Raw genomic sequence first — 21,608 nt, 5'->3', positions numbered from 1 at the left:
ATATTTTGGTCATATGAAAATTTTCTTTTAAATACTCTTGCTATGCTAAGTGGGCATTTTAATGTTATATACTTTCCATGTCATATATGGGGCAAATTCTTTCCTTTTTTAAATCAGGGACTGTTCTTTGTCTAATCCCTTCCATTTCCAAAATGTTCAAACTATTGACTATTACAGTTTCTTAAGCTTCTTAAATTTTTCTTCTAGGTGAATATACCGTAATGACAGCTCATTTCCACTTGAAAAGAAAAATTGGGTATTTTGTGATTCAGACATATCTGCCTTGCATCATGACTGTCATTCTCTCCCAAGTGTCATTCTGGCTTAATAGAGAATCTGTGCCTGCAAGAACTGTGTTTGGTGAGTGAATAACCTCATACTTTGCTGTACAGCACATTTTGTTTCATGGCTTTCTTTCAAAAGCATTATCTCTCTTGATCTTCACCCCAGTAGTTTGTGGTATGCAGAGCAGGGAGTATTCATTTTGCCTTATAGATGAGGAAACTGAGGCTCAGAGAGGTACAATACAGAGCCAGTGTCACACTCTTAAAAAAAAGGAATATAAGAAGTTCTCAAATCTTCTGAATTATATTGTCTTCTTTCTGTTAAATCATTTTGCTTATCAATGCTTCTTTCCATGTTAGTATAAGGAGAATATTCTTAGAGGTTTTAATGTAAAATATAACAGTACCATATTTCTAAACTATGTTTATTTTATTTTATTTCATTTAATTTCATTTCATTTTTTTTGTTTGGTTTTTAGATGAACAAAAATGACCTTAGTACTTTAAGTGAGAGAGAATAAGGGAGGAAGGGAAAGAGAAGGAGAAAAATACTCCCTCATTCGCTACCAGTAGTGTGTTTAATAACAAAGTTAATTTTCTTGATTTAAACCATGCAGGGGAATTTGGTTACTGCTTTTTGGATATATGAACTAGTATGAGTACATTTTGTGACAAAGTAGATCACCTTTGTGTATTTGGTCCACTCATTCATCTAGGAAAGCTTTATTGAGAATCTACTACATTGGATATGGCATCAGGCCCTAAAGGTGCAAAAACATATAAAATACAGTCCTTGCATTCAACTATCTCCATAGAGTGGAGGGCACCAGAATAAGCGGGAAAGATAATGGCAACACAAGATGAAATCATTATAAAAGAGGCACCTATAAGCCATTTAAAAAGACAGCCACATGGATCCTCCCTAAAAGGACTGATTAAGTAGTTGAGTCAACATTCAAGCTAATTCTTGAAGGATAAGTAGGAGTTTCCCAGACAGATGATATGGGGCAAAAATCCTAGCCAAAAAAGGATAAAGTGTGAAGTGACATTGAAGGATGAAAAAGCATAGTGTATTCAGTGACAGTGAGCTGTTTCAGTGTCAGTTGATATATATACAGGTAGAAGTATAGCTTGAGGCCTAATGGGAAGTCCTTGTAGGCCATGCTAAGATAGTGTACCTTTATCTTATAGACTATAGTGTTTTGAGACCATAGACCAGTGTAAACTCTTAGAACAATGCCTGGCATTTAATATGTGCTATATAACTGTTGGTTATTCTTATTATCAATGGAGAAAACTCAATTTTATTCTCAATACTAGCAAAGAATAATTCAAAAAGAAATTTAAAAAATAATTTCATTTATAATGGTATCCAAGATAATAAAATACCTAGAAACATATTTGACCATATAGGTGAAAGACCTGCCCACTAAAATCTATAAAACTTTGTTGAAAGAAATTAAAGAAGACCTAATTAAATGGAAAGACATCTCATGTTTTTTGAGAGGAAGACAATACTGTTAAGATAGGAATTATCCACAAAGCAAGCTATAGATTGAATTCAATACCTGTAAAAAATCCAGTGGCCTTTTTTTTTTTTTTTACAGAAATTCCAATCCTCTAATTCATATGAAATTGCAAGGGGCTCCACATAGCCAAAACCTAGTACAAAGCTATATTATTCAAAACAGTGTGGTAATGGCATAAGAATGGACATATAGACCAATGGAATAAAATTGAGAGTCCACAAACAAAAACAACTATGGCCAATGGATTTACAACAAGGGTGGCAAGACCATTCTGTGGGGAAGTAGTAGTCTCTTCACCAAAGGGTGCTGGGACAGCTCTATGACCACCATGTGCAAAGGAATGAAGCTGGACCCCTACCTCACTCCAGATAAAACAATTAACTCAAATGGATACAAAGCATTAATGTAAAATCTAGAAGTATAAAACTATTAGAAGAAAATATAGGATAAATCTTTATGACTTTGGATCTAGCCATGGATTCTTAGATTTGACATCAAAAGCATGAGTAACAAGGAAAAAACAGATAAATTGGATTTCACTAAAATTGAAAACTTTTGTATCTCAAATAACATTATCAATAATGTCAAAAGACAACTTACGTATGGGAGAATATATTTGCAAATTATATATCTCATAGGGGTTTAATATCATGAATAAATAAAGAACTCTTACAACTCAAAGACAAAAAGACCAAAAATCTGATTTTAAAAAATGGGCAAAGAACTTGAACAGACTTTTTTCTAAAGAAAATATACAATAGCAAACAAGCACAAGAAATGATGTATAGCATTGTACATTAAGGAAACACAAATCAAAACCACAATAAAGTACATTTTATGCATACTAGGATGGCCATAATAATTAACAAAACAAAATGACATAAATATTGGTGAGAATGCAGAGAAATGGAAATATTCATATTGCTGGGGGAATATAAAATGGTACAGCTTCTGTGGACAACAGTTCAGCAATTCCATGTGTATATGTATGTGAAAGTGAAAGCTAAAAATCCTACATCCCGTGTGGAATGAGATTTGAAACCTGCCCAGCCTCCTTATTCCACCCCCATTCTATCTTTCACTGTTTTCTGCCTCCTTAACATCGTTCTCTGACCGATGCACCGCAATTACCTAAGCAAAGTGTCTACCCCCTCCAAACTTCTCTCCCTGAATCCACAGTCAGGTCTACAAGCTGATTACCATTAAATCAGGTCTACAGGATATCATTAAATCATCTGCCCTCCTCCTGCCTCAGAAGCTTTCTGTGGTGGGTAACCCCCCAAGTTAAAACAACAACAACAACAATTATTACAGTTAAGAAACTAATATGCCCTGGAACACAGATGCCAAATTTCTTGACATTTGAGGTCTGACTTCATGCTGTCAATAGAATAAGAAAACAGAGCAAATAAGACAGCAGGCAGAGGAGTTGAAATTAGAATGTGCACCCCTTTGACATTAGAAACTATGTTCCATTGTACTAGGTTTAATCTATTCAGTTTTTTTTAATATTGCATTTATTTTGTGGTTGTAGGGGCAGCTTGATATTTTTCAAAGATATTTCTTCAAAGGGACTGCCTACGTATTTGCAATGATAGATTAGGAAAACCTCCTTTGACTTTCTCTGAGTGCTCACGTCCAATTCATTCAACACCAACAAATACTTACTGAGCACCTACTTATCACATGGTTCTAGATGCTTGGGGTATGTCCTTGAACAAAACCAAACACCCTTATGATGAGGTAGTTGGTCTCTGTTGCCAACGGTACAAGAAAGCACTTGGAAAACTTCTAACGTTAAACCTCAGGTTTTGTGCTTTCAAGCCTCCTGTGACTAAACAGTGTATTTACAATGTACAAACCTCATTTTGTGTTTGTATAAACATATAGCTTATTTTGTCAAATTGTGGCTTATGGTTTTTTTCGTTGCTTAACATCCTTCAGAACTTCCTATAAATAAGAATAGTGATAACGAGTTTGTCAATTATTGTTTGTATATTTGTAGCCAAATCATTTTTCAAATTTATGAGTAAGTTTATCTATGAATATATTACTACACATTAATATATGTACATATGAGTATATGAATAAGTTTATACATAAGAAATATGTACTGGTATTTCTGTCTTAATATTATATTCAGTATGGAATAGAGAGTTTTTTCTATTAAGAACTAAAACCAAATAATAAACATCTGTTAGGGTGTATGTTTGTCTGGTAAAAGAGTACAGGGAGTTCAAATGCCTTATACTGCAAAGTTTGTACATACAAAGTTCATTGCATTTGCAAATGACTTACCTGCTTGTCTTATATTTTTGGAGTAATTAAAACTCCAGAAGGGATATGTTTGGATTGCTCATTTTTCTACTTTGATCACAGATTTCCGTGATTCAGTTTGACTGCTTATGTTAGGGAATCCAAAAGATAGTGGCTTGATTATATGAGGTGTTTCTTTTTCTTCATGTGAAAAAAATCCTCAAGTAGATCCTCCAAGACTAATATGATAATATCATGGGCATCAGGCAGTCTGTCTCTTTTCATCTTTCTTCTTTTATATCCCTAGCATGGAGTTTTGCTTCATTGTCCAAAAATGCTGTTGGTGCTCCAGGCATCACATTCATATCCAGGAACAGGATGGAGTAAGCAAAAAGGGCAAAATTCCTCTTCCAGCTCTGTGTTTGCCATTAATGAGCTTTCCCAGAAGTCCCTTCAAGCAATCTCTATTTATATATTATTAGCCTAACTTGGTCTCATAACCGGAGAGTCTGAGAAATTGCCACCCTGAATAAATTCAGTGTTCCAATATTATGATTGACTAAATATTGGATTGGCAGCTAGTGGTTTCTACTACAATAAGAAAAAAAATAGCAGTTTGCTATGAAGGTCATGAAATGATTAGGAGCACATGTTCTGGAATCAGAGCACAGACATACCTTGTTTTACTGTTCTTTATTGCACTTTGCAGATGTTTCGTTTTTTACAAATTGAAGGTTTGTGGCAACCTTGCATCAAGCAAGTCTATTGGTGACATTTTTCCAACAGCATTTGCTCACTTCATGTCTCTGTGTCACATTTTGGTAATTCTCACCATATTTCAAACTTTTTTATTATTATTGTATTTGTTTTGGTGATCTGTAACTAGTGACCTTTGATGTTACTATTGTAAAAGGATTACAATTTACTGAGGGCTCAGATGATGCTTAGCATTTTTTAAGGAATAAAGTATTTTTTAATTAAGACAATACTATTTCTCACTTGATACACTATAGTATAGTGTAAACATAACTTTATATGCACTGGGAAACCAAAAATTCCATGTGACTTGCTTTATTGTGATATTCACTTTATTGTGGTGGTCTGGAACCAAACCTGTTATATCTCCAAGGTATGTTTGTATCTTGGTTCAAAATCTGGCTCTTCTATGATCAAATTAGGTAAGCTATGGAAAGTCTTTTTAACCTCTTTGTACCTTAGTTTCATCTCTCTGTAAAACTGGGATTATAATATCTACCTCATGAGATATTTTAGGGAATCAACACACACACATACATTCATAGACACATGGAACACTTAGAACAGTTCTGGCACATAGTAAATTCTATGTAATCGTTTGCTATTATTATTACTATTTATTATCTAATACTTAATTCTCTCCTTCTTATCAATAAATAGGTAAAGAGTGGTCAGATCTTGTTTTAGCTTAGGTTGGATATCCCAAGATGGCATATTTTGGGAGTTATGAAACTCTATAAACCTCTAGGTAAGACGTACCTGGGCAGTTATCCAACTTCTTTGATATTCATATCATCAGTGTCCAATTGTTTGAAGGGAATTTCAGAATTTTTGATATTCCTGTATTTAAGTGAAATATGCCAGTGTGTGTTCAGTTTTTAATCGAGTCTCCTTTATTATGTCAAATGAAGCTCAAGTCCAGCGGACTTAAGCCTCTTTGTTAACTTTATTCTTAATTAATCATGAGCTTGTATAGATATCCATAAGAAACAACATCTTAGATGTGCATCCCATCTCAAAGTCCCATAATTGAGTCTTATTGGTTAGACATGGGTCACATTCTTATCCCTGATACAATCATCATGGACAGGTTCACACCCCTCCTATGACCTCCCTTACCCTAGCATCCACTCAGGCCTCTTTCTTATTTCATGAATATACTAGCCATTTACCTCTAAGGTTTGTCTTTTCCCTCTGCTTGGGTTTCTCTTTTCCCAGATATCTGTGTGGCTAAATCCTTCATTTCCTTCAGGCTTTTCTAAAATGTCATCTTCTTGAAGAGACCTACCTGACAATCTAACTTAAAATCGTGAACTGCTTCCCAATCCTGAATCTTCTGTTCCCGCTGGTCCTATTCTATGTTGTTTTTTCCATTGCACATATCCTCTTCCAATATTTTATAGAAAAAATATATACTTTTGTTTAATTTGCCTCCCCGATAAGAATTTAAATTTCAAGAGGGCAGTTATTTTTACCTCTTTTTAAGCTGATGGCCAATTAAGTAGGTTAAACTGAGGCAATAAGTAAATGGAAAATTATTTTAGATAGATGATAGATAGATAGATAGTATAGATAGATAGTATAGATAAGCACATCTGTGAGTTCAACGAGAGTTACGTTAGCAAAATTATAGAGACTAAAAGTGTTAAGTGGGGTACTTTCCTAATTTTTAAAATTAGGGAATCAGAGTGCTGTTTCCAAAAGAAGTTTGCATGGATACCGGGGGGAAAAAAAGCAAATAAAACTTATTCATTGCAATAGGTTAGCCAACTGTGAAGTTTAGAAGGAACACAGGGCAGAGGGCTGCAATCACTCTGACACTAACTGTAAGTTCAGGGAGTTCATGAAACCACTTTCAGAGTTGTTAATTCACTAAAAGAACTCACAACACATTGAAAGCTGTTACACTCACAGGTATGGTTTATTACAGGGAAAAGATACAGATTAAAGCCAGCCCAGGCAAAGTACCAAATGCAGAGCTTTCATTGGCCTCTCCCCATGGAGTCAGGGACAGCAGTACTTTCCTGGCATTGATATGTGACAGCACATATTGCCAAGCAGGAAACTCACCTGCACCTTGGTGTCCCGAGGCTTTACTGGGGCTCTGTCACATGGGCATGGTTGATTGGTCTTGTGGCTGATCTCAGTTTCCAGCTGCTCAGGAGGTAGAGTTGATATGGCATGTTCCCAAACTCCCACCCTAAATTCAACTGTCACTATTGGGCTACACCAAAGCCCCCAGGCAAAGCCACTCTTATCAAGTGTGACATTCCAGGCCTAGAAATCGCATCCCAGAAGCTGAGAGCAAAGGCCTGACCTCTCTTTCAGTGTGGTTAAAATTCTATATTATGTAAACTGTATACATTATAAAACCAAATATTAAATATCTAATTATTAGACTATCATTTTGAGTTACCAATATATCTGCTTTCTTCATACCTTTCTCAATATTGTCACTAGTCTTCTTCCTCCCTTCCCTCACGCTTACCTTCCCTTTATCCTGTTGCCCTCATCATTGTCTAATTACCTATAGGTCTCAACATTAGTCCTACTCTGGAGCATTTCTCCCCTCCACCAGCATGTCCGAGAAGTTATTTAATATTAGAGATATCTTTTTTACAGTGGAATTGGTGAGTGAAAAACATGCTTCTTCATTTAGCTCAGGAAACCTATATAATAAGTGGGCTCTGTGTACCCGTTACATGAAACACATACTATAGGTGATCATAAAAATGGCAGATAATAAGAACATTCCACTTCAACTTTTGAGAAACCAGTCATCTACTGGGCAGAAAGTCCCTTAATAATGAGGTTACTGTAGTTTAATAAAGAGATAATCAAGATCTGAAGTAACAGATATAGTAAAACAACTAATAATAATAAATAAAATTATTATATAAAACAGCAAATAATGTTGAGTGCTTAACTACATGTTTGAAAGAATATTGCACCAAGAATGAAGAGAGCTTCTGTCAGGTTCTGATTCCACTTCTAGATTAAGCAAGCATGTAATCTCTGTAAAGTCTAGATTTTCTCCACTATGAATAGATGTAAAACTTATGCTGTCTACCTCATTGGGATGCTAAGAGGATCCCTGAAACAATATGTGTACAGGTTTTATTAAATCTTAAAGTAAACATACACTTTTATTTTCTTATATATTCAACAAATAACAAGTCTAAGTATTTTCTGAGAACCAAGGATACTGTAGAATGTTCTGTGAATCCAAGTGGTCTATGGATGAAGGCATGAAGCGATAGGAAAGAGCATTGCATAAGAATTGAGCAAAAAATCCAAGCAAAGAGAAAGTTGAACTCATAGAAACAGAGAATAGAATCTCAATTGCCAGGGGCTGGGTGTGAGGCATTAGGGAGAGGCTGATAAAAGGGTTCAAATTTTCAGTTATAAGATGGATAAGGTCTGAGGATCTAATGTATAATATGGTAACTATAGTTAATAATGCTGTACTGTCTAATTGAAATTTGCTAAGGGAATAGAACTTGTGTCGTCACTAAAAAGAAAGAAAAAAGAGGTAAATATGTGAGATGAGGTTAAGTAACTCTATGGTGGGGATCCTTTCATAATGTATATCAATTCATCACACTGTACACTTTAAATATATTACAATTTTATTTGTCAATCATACCACAATCAAGCTGAAAAGAACTTTAAAAAGAGAGAGAAAATCAGAAAATCACCTGGATACAGCTTCAGCCTATCGAAGCGAAAGAATTGGGGTAGTCTTAGAAGGAGACATAGACGGTTTTAATTGGAAAGTATGGAGAAAGTGCCAGCAGGAGTAGAATGTCTGGGTGGTAGCAGGGTATGAAACCAATGAACAGAAAGCCTGTGCAGGGCAAAAACAGTCTCTGCAAACCTCGTTCCAAATCCCTGTCTTCCACAAGGCATGGGCTGCAGGGCACTAACAGGCTGCACACCTGGCATCCCAGAATTGACTTTGGCACAAGGCAGCACATGCTAATCAGCAAGCTGCCAGCCCACCAGCCACACTCCTCCCTGCTGGTAGACTCATCCCAGTCAGCCAATGCCAATTAGGAAAGTGACTGAAGCAAGATACGTTAATAAGCCATGGCAAGGAAGATTAGAAAGCTTTGCTGGTCCAAGTCTAGGGGCAGGTTTAGAAGTTGTTTCAGGAATATAGGTGGCCTGCTTAAGCTTGATTGAGGAGAATGGATTATTAGTAAGGGCATAGGAAGAGAATTAAAAGTGTATGCTGTTATTTTGCCAGTGAAATTTTTTTTAGATTCTTTTCAGGACATGCAAATATCACTTCAATACAGTTATAACCATTCAAGTTATGAGGGCAGATTATCCAATCTCATTTCCTACACTGAAGTCTATGTGGTCATAGTGATGAGAAAAAAAAGTAAAAGCACGTTTCGGAGCACCTCTATGGGTTATATACTGTGTTAGAAACTTCAAATTTAATCATTATTTAATTCTGAAAAAAATATATATCCCCAGTTAAGAAAGTAATTATCCCCCCTTTTCAGACAAGAGTTTTGAAGCCCGAAAGTATTAAGACTACTCCATTATCAGACAGCAGGTCAGTAACAAAGAAAGAATTTGACCTTACACTCTCTGACTCTAATCTTTTCACTTTTTCTACTGCAACATTATGCCACCAAACTACTTTTTCCCTTTTTTTTTTTGGTTTTGTTTTCTTTTCTTTTAGAGCTTGAAATCAGAAATCTCCTGGGTGATTGCTTCAAACATAGGTAATTTCTGTTTGAGAGTCAGGCTTACTAAACATAGATCAGAACTAGAGGTGAATGTTCAGACTTGAACAATAGTTAACTTTTGGCATTTGCATCTGCTTATTGAAGTATTTCAGATTCCTTGCCCTATTTCCTGCCCAGAAGTTGATACTATCACATCATGGTATAGTAACTAATGCATTAAATGACTTTTCAAAGTTCTCTCCTGTCCTGGTGTCATATTCTGCATTTTTAAGCAAAATTAACCTAGTTAATCCAGGTCTTTAAAAGTATAGGTACTTATAATAGGTTCACATTAGTCATTAGAAACTTCTGTTTAATTTTAATCTGAGGTGGAGAATTCTATGACTGCTTTTGACTGCATTCTGTAAAACCATTTCTTATAATATACTTTGTCTTGGAACTCATCTGTGAAAGCTTGATAACCTTATAGAATATATAAGGGAGATTTTAGGTGTTTCAAGAGAAGGGTTTTTTGTTACTGTCATTGTTTCGTTTTGATTTTTTTTGTTTGTTTGTTTTTAGTTGTTTTTTTTTTCTTCTCCACTTACGCCTTGAAATAGCAAAGTGGAAAATAATAGATTTTTCTACTCTGATTATTTTACTATTTAAACGGGTTTAGATCATTAAATATTTATTTTCAATATAGCAAAATTTTGAGTGCATATTTATTCTTAGTTTTTAAACTCTCAAAAAAATTAAAACTATTGTTTAGTTTCAAATACCTCTTAGTCTTTCAAGGAAATAATTTCTACTTGGGTGACTTTTTCTGATAAAAATTATTTAATAATGCAATTATTTATCACAAATAACATAATATCTCCCTAGTTAGATCACGTCAGGGAGCTATAAGAAAGCACCAAAACTATTAATATTTGAACAGTCACCTTGCATTTTATGACAATACAATTACAATATTGAAATAATAAAAAGATTTGATAACAGTGGGGAGTTTATACAAGATAGTGTTTTCTGTGGTCTGTTCTTTTATTGCCTTATTGTCATCATACTGAATATATTATTTTCTTTTAAACTTATGAAATCAGAATATTACTGTTTTAGTTTAAGCTACTTTAACAGTACCATAAATTCGGTGGTTAATAGACAACAGAAATTTCTTTCTCATAGTTTTGGAGGCTGAAAGTTGGATATCAGGATACCTGCATGGTGAGGTTCTGGTGAGAGCCCTCTCCTTCATTATAGGTAGCTGACTTTGTGTCCTCATGTGGCAGAAAGAGAGTGAGCTAACTCTCTGGCCTCTTCTTATAAGGGCATTAATCTCATTAATGAGGGCCCCAACTTCATGACCACATTACCTATCAAAGTCTCCACCTCCATCACATCAAGGATTAGATTTCAACATATGAATCTGGGGGGAACACAAACATGTAGTTAGTTCATGAAAATCCCTGTGGTATTTAGCAGTTACGCTGGATTGAACTTCCCTGGGTAATGGAGCAGAGGTGCAGGGATCCCAGAAAGGCTGCTTTCAACCATTTTTAGATCTAGCCTTACCTTAACCAGAACTTCCACCTCATTCCTGATATCATTTGAGATTAGATGTAAACCATATGCTAGACTTCTTGGAAGTCACCTCTCAAATGTAATAGATTTTGACTGATGAGTGTTCTTGTGAGAGATTGGTCTTAAGTCATAACGACACTGCTGAATCCATATGACAGCATTAGGCTATCAAATGATGCCTAACTGGGGAGGTGAATCACATCCTTTTAGAAATCTAGGAATAGAGTAGTTCAGCAATGAAGATAATGAGTTTAACAAGACCAGAAATCTGTGGATCCATTCTGAAAAGATTTTGGACATTCTTGGAACAATGGAAGAACAGAGAAGAATCCAGTTCAAGGCTTTCCTTTCTCTTTCCCTGTGAGCCACATTAGATTATGTCTCAAGGTGGGAAATGAATAAAACAAAATAGCCCAAGGCTTTCTAGGCAACCATTTAAGTAGTATAATCCTTAGGTGTCTTGATTTTTTTCTTAAACCACCACTAGATGGGACTCTTGCATCCTTGGTTTGGATTCTTAGCTGCTTTATCTACATATTGGGGGCCTAAACAACTCAGAAATAACAGAGAAGCTATAGCACTTTTTATTTGACAGGTTCCAAATGGGACATTTGCATGTATCATTTAATGTTCAAGTATATAAAATACTATATTATAATATATCATAATTCCCATTTTAGAGATAAAGTCACTGAGGCTGAAAGAGAGAAGGTGGCAAGGAGAGGGAGAGAGAAAGGAGGATAATTTAACATTTGTTGGACAATTCTATGTACCAGGCATATATGCTCATAATCTATCCTCTCAACAATCCCCCTCCCACCAAAAAAAAATCATTTACATTTTACAGATGGAAATGAAGCTTAGCAAGATCACATAGCTGCTGTGGCAGAAGCAGAATCCAAACTCGTGCCTGATTTTACTGCACATTGTCTCTATGCATAGCCACTTCTCAAGCAATCAAAACACTTTAATACACGATATAACTTTAAAATGTATAAAGAGCTTAGAGGCTGAAGTGTTAGATTCATGATTTTGAAAAAGACACTATATGGACATATAATTGGCTTTGAAAGAGAAGACCATTTACAGACTAGGCAGTACAATTTTTTTTTTTTTTTTTTTTTTTTTTTTTTTGCGGTACGCAGACCTCTCACTGTTGTGGCCTCTCCCGTTACGGAGCAGAGGCTTCAGACGCGCAGGCTCAGCGGCCATGGCTCACGGGCCCAGCTGCTCCACGGCACGTGGGATCCTCCCGGACCGGGGCACGAACCCGTGTACCCTGCATCGGCAGGCAGACTCCCAACCACTGCGCCACCAGGGAAGCCCTAGGCAGTACAATTTAGTGAAGAGTGTGTACTTTTGAGGCAGACTGCCTGGGTTTGTTTTCCACCTCTACTACTTGCTAACAGTGTGATCTTCAGTAAGGTAGTCAGCCTCACTTAGCCTCAGTTTCCTCAACTGTAAATGAGGATGATAATAATATCGAACTCACAGGGTTGTTATGAGAATTAAACAAATTAATACATGAAAAGTTCTTATAATAAGATGTGGCATATAGTAGGTGCTCCTAAATGATACTTTTTAATCCTATCTGGAGTAATGTAAGAATATGTGATTTAAGTGGAAAAGGCATCAATTTACACTATTTTTATATTCCATTTATATTACAATGTTGTGATTAAACCTCTGTTTCATTCTAAAGCTTATTAGCTTCTTAACCTGTATGTTCCTTCTTTTGTGAATATGGTCTCCCAGTGTTACTGTTCACAGATTTTTAAATTAATTATTTCATTTGATGAATCAACAAAAAATAAGGATTTACTCTTGCCAGAATCTGAATGAAGTGGTAGCATTTCCACTTGCCTATAGGCTGCTCAGAGTATAGAGGAGTGTGAGAGACATGTAAATAAATAGTGATATAGAGGATCATATGTGCTGGGAGAGAAATATTCCAAAATAAGGTAAGAGCAAAGAGAAGGAAGCAGTTAAATCTGAGGAAGTCAGAGAAATCCCAAGGGAAGAAGAATCGACTCAAGCCTTGCAAATTATCATAATGGAAAAGGCCACATTCAAAGCAGAGGGTGCACAATTATCAAAAGCAACATGGAGCATATGAAGAACAGCAGATTACTTCTCAGTGTATCTCAGGCATGGGATTCATTTCTTTGTAACGATGGTTAGACAGAGGCCAGTTCGTGTACAGCCTTACATTCCACGCTAAAGCCATGGAAACTGCTTGAAGGGTATTTTAGTGAGGGAGTAAACTGGAGGCATTTGAGTGTAGGGGAAGACTATTATGGGGAATATTGTATAAATAGATTGAAATGGTATTAGTGATGGAGGGTGACTAGTTAAGAGACAATTGATATTATCTGGGTGAGAAATAATGAAGTCCTGAATAGGACAATGAATGTTGGTGGAGAAAAAGTTATAGATCTGAGAGAAGCTAGGGAGGAAGAATATGCAGGACATGGTGAATCTGAAGGGGAGAGAAATTAGGCATTGCAGAATACTCCTAGATTTCTACTTGAGTGACTAGATAAATGTAACGTCATTCCCTACAATAGAAAATTATGGGAGATGTGGTAGGTTTTGGCTTAGACTATAGGTTCAGTTGTGAAGGCTTAAAATTTGAGATTTCTATGGGACTTAACAGTGTGGGATTATTATAAAAGGTTTCTCTGATCTTTCTGTCCTTAGTCTTACTATTCTTCATTCCATTCTACACAGTGTGGCAAGAGCGATCTTTCTGAAACTCAAATTTGGTCACATAACCCTCTCCTGCATGAAACTTTTCCATGACTGTATGTTATAGCCATTGACTGAAACACTTACCGTGTTTATGCGGCCTTCATGGGCCTCCCCAACCTAACCTGTTGTGAGGGTACCTTTTGCTACACTGACCTACATTAGACCCAGGAACATGTTTTTTCTTCATTGAACATATTCCTCAGACTCTTCAAATTTCCTTTTATATATCACTTCCTGTAGGAAGCCTTCTCTGATCCCAAAATCTTGGACAGGTACTTTTTAGGCAGTTTCAGAGCAGCCCATATTTTCTCTGTTATTTATTACACCATCTGTAAAATTTGCCTATTGATTATCTGCATCTTCCAGTAGATTATATTCTCCCTGAGCATATAATTCATATTTGTGTATACTCATGTATAACAAAGTGCAGACGTGTAGTAGACTGGATAGATTTTTAATTAAAAAACTAAGGCTTCCCTGGTGGCGCAGTGGTTGACAGTCTGCCTGCTGATGCAGGGGACACGGGTTCGTTCCCCTGTCTGGGAAGATCCCACATGCTGTGGAGCAGCTGGGCCCATGAGCCATGGCCGCTGGGCCTGTGCATCCAGAGCCTGTGCTCCACAACATAAGAGGCCACGACAGTGAGAGGCCCGCGTACCGAAAATAAATAAATAAATAAATAAATAAATAAACCTAATGTCGGGCTTCCTTGGTGGCGCAGTGGTTAAGAATCCTCCTGCTAATGCAGGCGACACAGGTTGGAACCCTGGTCCAGGAAGATCCCACATGCCATGGAGCAACTAAGCCCATGAGCCACAATTACTGAGCCTGCACTCTAGAGCTCGTGAGCCACAACTACTGAGCCCACATGCCACAACTACTGAAGCCCATGTGCCTAGAGCCCGTGATCTGCAACAAGAGAAGCCACCACAATGAGAAGCCTGTGTACCACAACAAAGAGCAGCCCCTACTTGCCGCAACTAGAGAAAGCCCACGCGCAACAATGAAGACCCATCGCAGCCAAAAATAAAAATTAATTAATTAATTAATTTTAAAAAATCTAAAAAAAAAAATTAATGTCATATAGGAAGCTCAATAAACTTTTATTGAGCCCATTAGAGATATCCAGAAGATGGCCAGAGTGAGATATTTGGCACTGGAATTCATAAGATACATCCTTAAAGATACTTGTCATGTGGGAACAGGGTAGGAAATGAGAGTAACTTATATTGCCCAGAGAGAACAGTAAAGTAAGAGGAGTAGAAGAGCAATTATGTTACCTCGTGGAATCTGAACAATCGAGCTACAAGTGGTAACGAACAGCCTACAGAGAGAACTAAAGAAGAGAGTGGTCAAAAGACAGAATGTACATGGAAATAGTAGGTCTAGAATCTCTATTTCGATAGGACCAAACTATTGGGAAGTGGGCCTTGGGAATGTCTCAAAGCTGCATTTGCAAAGCAAGCCCATTGGAATGACTTGCAGGAGGCCAGTGTATGTAGTTATGTAGAGTTTTGCTTTGGTAGGTAGTTTGATACGTTAGAGGGTTAATATAAAACACTCCTTTCTTCCTTTCCCAATTTTTCAGATAATTTATATAGTCTGTGCCTAGAGCATCACAGGCCTCCATCTGTCAGAGATGGTTATTCCCTAATAACTTACAGAACATTAGAAGTCTCAATTCTAGCTGTGTACATCAAGTGAACACTACACTGACTTGATGTACACACCCACTCATTTCCCTGCCTCCTTTACTGCTAGATGTGGCCATATGACTAAGTTCTCAAAGACATATGTACCTGATTTATTCAATCAGCTTGCCTAATATTTGTTCCCCCACTAACTGGCTTGATTATATTTTTAGCAAAAATATTACTTGTAAAATCTGGCCAAATTATTTAATGCTTCACTACAAGTATAAGCAAAATCATATTTGAAGATTGAAAGTAAGAAGAAAATTCATACAATAATGTTACTGACCCTAATTTAACATCTATGCACACTAGTTGTTAAATTAATAAGATATTAAGAACCTAAATATTTTATGTGCCCCTCCTTCTCCCTCCCCTCTTGTTTGCTGGAATGCTGGTCAAGTGCTGGCAAACCCTCTTCAACCTCAAGGACATGAGTACTACCTTAAAAATGGCAGAGAAACAAGAAAGAGGAAGCCTAGGTCTCTGATACCACAACAATCATACCCTTGGATGTCTTCCATCACAATTGTTAAATCAGAGAGAGAATGAGGTGGTACTTTCATTTTATCTTGTCTGCTTTCCTACTTGCTCACTCCAGAGAACAGTCTTTAGTTGGTGCTTAGCTTAGCTTAATAACTTTTTTAAGAACTAACCATAAAATTAGTATATTTATAATTTTATATATGTGTATATTACATATATAACTATATATGTTATATATATATATACTTTATGTATTAGTATATAGTACACCATAGTATATAGTACACCATATACTATGAACACACTATTTTGTGTGTGTGTGTGTGTGTGTGTATATATATATATATATATATATATATATATATATATATATAAAATGTTACATATATAATATTTTATTAGACCTATGGAGCACATAAAATATTTACTTAAAACTGTTTAAAGGCTCGGACATCTCTTAATCCCAAATCTTCCCAGGCATCCACTTCCCTAGTCATTGAATTCTGGGAAAAAAATAGTTAGTATCAGATTGTTTCTGTGTATTTATGTATTTAACCCCAAACACACACAAACATACCCACTCATTTATAATATATGTCTATATCCACACAAATAGGTGTATTTGCTTCAAAACTATATTTATTAATCCATTCAGTTAGAAAATATGTGCCAGACACTTTGCTATACCTAGCAACACAAGGTAAACAAAAAAGATGTTATTCCTACACTCAAAGATGTTACAGTCTGTTTGAGGAGAAGGGAAGGTAAACAATGGTTTATATTATGATATGTTATGTTCTGGGAATATTCAGGGTGCTCTCTGATAACCTGGAAGGGGCACTCAACACAGACTTGGTATATTAATGGATTCTCATAGCTTGAGGCTCCACCACTGATGCCCCAGAGTTCCTGAATATTCATATGCATGTACGTATATGTACTTTCACATACACTGATTGCAAATAAATTGCAGTCTGTATCCATGAAGGTTCTTAATATCTTATTAATTTAACAATTAGTGTGCATAGATGTTAAATTAGGGTCAGTAACATTATTGTATGAATTTTCTTCTTACTTTCAATATTAAAATATGATTTTGCTTATGCTTGTAGTGAAGCATTAAATAATTTGGCCAGATTTTACAAGTAATATTTTTGCCAAAAATATAATCAAACCAGTTAGTGGGGGAACAAATATTAGGCAAGCTGATTACATAAATCAGGTACATATGATTAAAAACTTGGTTGATTTCTTGAATTTTCCTGTTTTTAACAAGTTATTTTTAAATGATGTCGATATAGTGATATAACAACACTCTGACCTTATAATTCATTTTAATTCATTTTTATATGTCTTCAAAGTTCTTCTTTGAAGATGCAGTTAGCAGGAACACAGTGAACTGTTAGAGCATCTGTTTCAAATTTAATTGCACTGGCCAAATGCAGAGATTTATGAATTTGCCTTGTTGACTATCAGTCATCTGCTGATATCAGTTCATTCTTTACTTCCCGAAGGTTGTCTATATTATATTGATTCATTACCTTGCTAAATATTACCTAGCTTTTCTGATTAACTGTCAAACTCAACCACGCAGACACAACCAGAAACCCAGAAGAGAAAAAATATATGTATGACTAATAACATGGGAAGTTATAAAAAATCATGTATTAAAATCAAGGCGCTGAGCTTCAGGTTTCAGCACTGTCATGTGAAGAGCTTACAAGCTGTCACTCTCATCCTTACAATAAGAAAAAGCTAAACAAATGAAAATTAAGGGCTTTTACTGCATTCATACAAGAATCAAGGTGACAGGCAAACTGCCAGCCCAAATTGTGAAGAGGCAGACACACTGAGAGACACAGTTAAGATTTTCTTTTTACCTGAAAGAGATGCTGCTTAGATATCTGGTAGAGGCACTTGAATGGTCATTGTCATGAATTGTTAGAAACTGAGCGTGTACTCATGTGAAAGTAAGAAACTCCTAAGGCCACAATCTTACGGGGGATGCCCACATATTCGTGGGCTTTACCTCCCCGGAACCCCACTAGATTCTCAAGGGAAAGATCTGAGAAATATCCATTCTTGACAATGGCAGAGGAAAGGGCAAGGGAGAAGAAGCTTTTTGAAATATACCCAGAGCCTTCTCCATACCCAAAGCCCATGTCCAGAGGAAGGGACTTGGCCAGAGCTTCATCCCAGCTGACAGAAGGCCAGTCCTCAGACTCCAGGCCCTCTAGTCTTATTCTCTCACCTAAGGAGTTTTGAGGAAATAAAATACTATCAACAGAGATCAGAGCATCAAGGAAATAGATTGCACATGCTACAGCCACTGCAAGGAGTAAGCAGAATGGGGAAGAAAGCTGTACAAGTGGAGAAACACTTGTGAAGCTATGGTCTGAGACACGGGCTGCCTAAAAGCCTGAGATCTAATCAGAAGATTGTAGACCAGTCTCCCTCCCGTACACCTTACCGCCACACCAAGGTGACACCCGTAGAATAGCAGCAGCTTACAGCAGAAAGAGGTGAAGACACAGACTCCCTGGGAGGAGGAGTAGCTAGGGAAGTCCAAAGTCAAAAGGGGAAGCTACAGCAAGAACACACACAAAAAAAGCCTTGAATCCTGCGGCACCTATAATGACAGCAAACATTAAACACAGCCAACCTCTAGCCAAGTTAACATAAATCCTACCCTTAAGGTCTATTTATCTCAGTTCCTATTACCCAAATCAACATGATCAGCTTTCAACAAAAATTTATCAGTGATGCATGCCAATTATATCTTAATAAAACTTGGGGGAAAATTTTGAACGCATGCCAAAAGGAAAAATCGAAAACAAAACACAGTTGGAAAAGAAAAAGCAAACAACAGAGCCAGACTCAGACATGCCAGGGATATTGGAATTATTAGGCAAGGAATTTAAAATAACTGTGATTAATATGTTAATGTCTTTAATGGAAAAAGGAAACAACATCCAAGAAGAAATCAGTTACATAAACAGAGAGATGGAAACTCTAAGAATCAAAAGGAATGATAGAAATTTAAAAAAAAACACAATAACATAAATCCCTTTAGTGGGCTCATCAATCAACTCAATAAGGCTGAAGAATGAATCACTGAGCTTGTCTGTAGATCATTAGAAGCCTTACGGACTGAAATTCAAACAGGAAAAGAAAATTGAATAAACAACAACAAAGCATTCAGGAACTGTGCTACCATTTTAACAGGTATAACATAGTCATAATTGGAATATCAGAAGAAGAAGACAGTAAGAACAGAAGAAATATTTGACATTAACAGGCTGAAACTTGCCAAATATTAATGACCAAACCATAGGTCCAAAAGCTCAGAGAACACCAAGAAGGATAAATACAAAACAAATCAAAACACACAATAAACATACCTAGTCATATCGTATTCAAACTACAGTAAACAAAAGGAAAACAGAAAATGCTGGAAAAAAATAAAGAAAATAGCAACCACCTTAACTATAGAGGAACAATAGCCAGAGTAATCTTTTAAACAAGCAATACTGACCATGTCACTAACCAGTTTAAAATGGACTCTGTAAAGCTTTCCCATTGCTCTTGAAAAGAATTTATATCACCTGAACACCATCAAACAGGTCCTGGATAGTCTGGCTCTTGCCTCACCCTCTCTCCGACTCTTCACGAAACCCTTCTCTCCTGCCTTCCTACCTTGCAGGATTCTCTCCATGCCTCGCAATGCTGTGTTTCCCCATGTCTCTGGGTTGGGTCCTGTGCATATTCTTTCCTCAGTCTAGTATTATCTTCCGTTGTCTGGTGACCATTTTAACTTATCTCTTCATTTCCTTGGGGAAGTCTAACCCAAATTCCCGTCTAGGTAGGTCACCCCGTTACAGTTCATCATAAACCCTGCCCACCTGTGATGTTATGTTACTTTGTGCTCTTTTGAAAAAATGTCTCATAGAGAACTGATTTGGTTTGGCTCGCATTCCATTCACAGCTCCACAGAGCCCAGCACAGAATGGGAACTCAATGCCTACTTGTTTTATAAAAGAAGGAAGAGATTTCTTGCCATTATCCTAATAAATAAAGGCTTATCAATTACAGATCATTGGGGGAATCATTTCAATTAAAAAAACTATTTAACGACCTCCTGCACTCTGCTATGCACTATTTATTTAAAAACTATTTAATTTAAAAACTACTTAATGATCTCCTACCCTCTGTTATGCACACTTTTACATTTTGGGGAGAAGACAAACAAACTGTAATCCATATAGTTTATTGGGGATATACAGTCATGTAAACCAACAGAAAATTTAAAAAGGACACGACCTATGGAGGTATGCATAGGACCAGTTCATAGGTGCCTATTATTTTTCCTTTATGGATGAAATCCTGCAGAAAGAACAAGTTGAGCTGTGTGTACTGCAGCATTAGTCCAATGTGCATTCTTTAGGTGCAGGAATCTCTGCTATTTTGTTCATTGGTATGTTCCCAGTGCCTACAAAAAGTACCTGCAGTAAGTAGGTACTCAATAATTTAAGAGAAGAAATAGGATTTAACTAGGTAAAGAAGAAGGATGTGTGACAAGGAAAGGGTTCAAGGGAGAGGAAACCATGTGTTGCCCAAACTGACAGAATATGAAAATGACTTCATTCTGATCGCAGAGGCCTTTCATTGAGAAAGGGACATCAAGATACAAAGGGTTTGGGGAAAGGGATATGAGTTTTGGATTTATTAAATCCATGATGTATTCAGGTAAGCATAAAGAAAACTTTGTAATCCCTCAAAGTGTTGTCTACATTATAATTAACCTTTCGATCATGTTCTTCTAGATTATAATCAATAGTTCACAAATTTTAAATTAGTGGAATTTGAGATAATTAGGTTTTAGGACAATGATATGCTATACAAGTTCTAATTTCTGTCTCTAACACATAGAAGTTTCAACTTTTTTGTTATTCAGATGTAGTACAGTTATGCATTAAAATTTCAACCTTAAAAATAAACTAAAATTGCAACCTTTCATACTGCACTTATACTGTATTTGTAAATGTTATTATTATCATTTTTTGGGGAAAGGGGTGATTATTGCTTTGTCCATTGGGCTGAAGGGGCAGGCAGGAGTTGAGTGGGAAATCCACCATTTTGTTTCCAGGATGTCTGTTGTTTCTGCCATTTCTAGCAGTAGCCAGCAGGTGGTATCAAACAATTTTACATTTCTGTTCTATTGCAGTTTTTGTGCCTGTTTGGTTTCTGACACTTCTTCCTAACTAACTTCCCACACCCTAACCACAAACAAGCATTTGATGGGGATAAAGGTCTCAAGTAGTATTTTATTTTATTTTTCTGATTTAAATATGTCCTGACTTTGTTTTAAGGGTGATGTTTCTTTTTCTCACACACACTGGGGTGTCTTTTTTATAACAGAGGCATTGCTTTACATGCAGTAACTCATTTGGTTGCTATAACAACAGGATGGGAAAACACTATCCTTAATCCTCACTTTACAAATGAGGAAATTGTGGAACGAAGAGGCTAGAGAATTTCCCTAAGGTCACAAAATTGAAATTCAGGCATCTGGCTGTGGAGCCCACAGTCTCA

The 21,608-nt window shown here is 36.4% G+C and overlaps 1 protein-coding gene across 2 annotated transcripts in view; it reads left to right on the top strand.

Moving 5' to 3' along the window:
• The window catches only part of GABRA2 (gamma-aminobutyric acid type A receptor subunit alpha2), a gene marked incomplete at both ends in the record, with an annotated part of 118,672 nt that overhangs the window by 77,791 nt on the left and 19,273 nt on the right, over window positions 1–21,608 (top strand). For both annotated transcript variants that reach the window (XM_082610955.1, XM_082610954.1), the window contains one exon: window positions 208–360. In XM_082610955.1, coding sequence (XP_082467081.1) covers window positions 208–360 — 153 coding nt within the window. The remainder of the gene's footprint in view (window positions 1–207; window positions 361–21,608) is intronic.

The sequence above is a fragment of the Mesoplodon mirus genome, assembly GCF_964341445.2.
Source record: "Mesoplodon mirus genome assembly, chromosome: 2".
In the NCBI taxonomy this organism is placed as follows: Eukaryota; Metazoa; Chordata; class Mammalia; order Artiodactyla; family Ziphiidae; genus Mesoplodon; species Mesoplodon mirus.
Note: the sequence above shows the minus strand (reverse complement) of the source record. Positions and strands in the feature narration are given on the sequence as shown.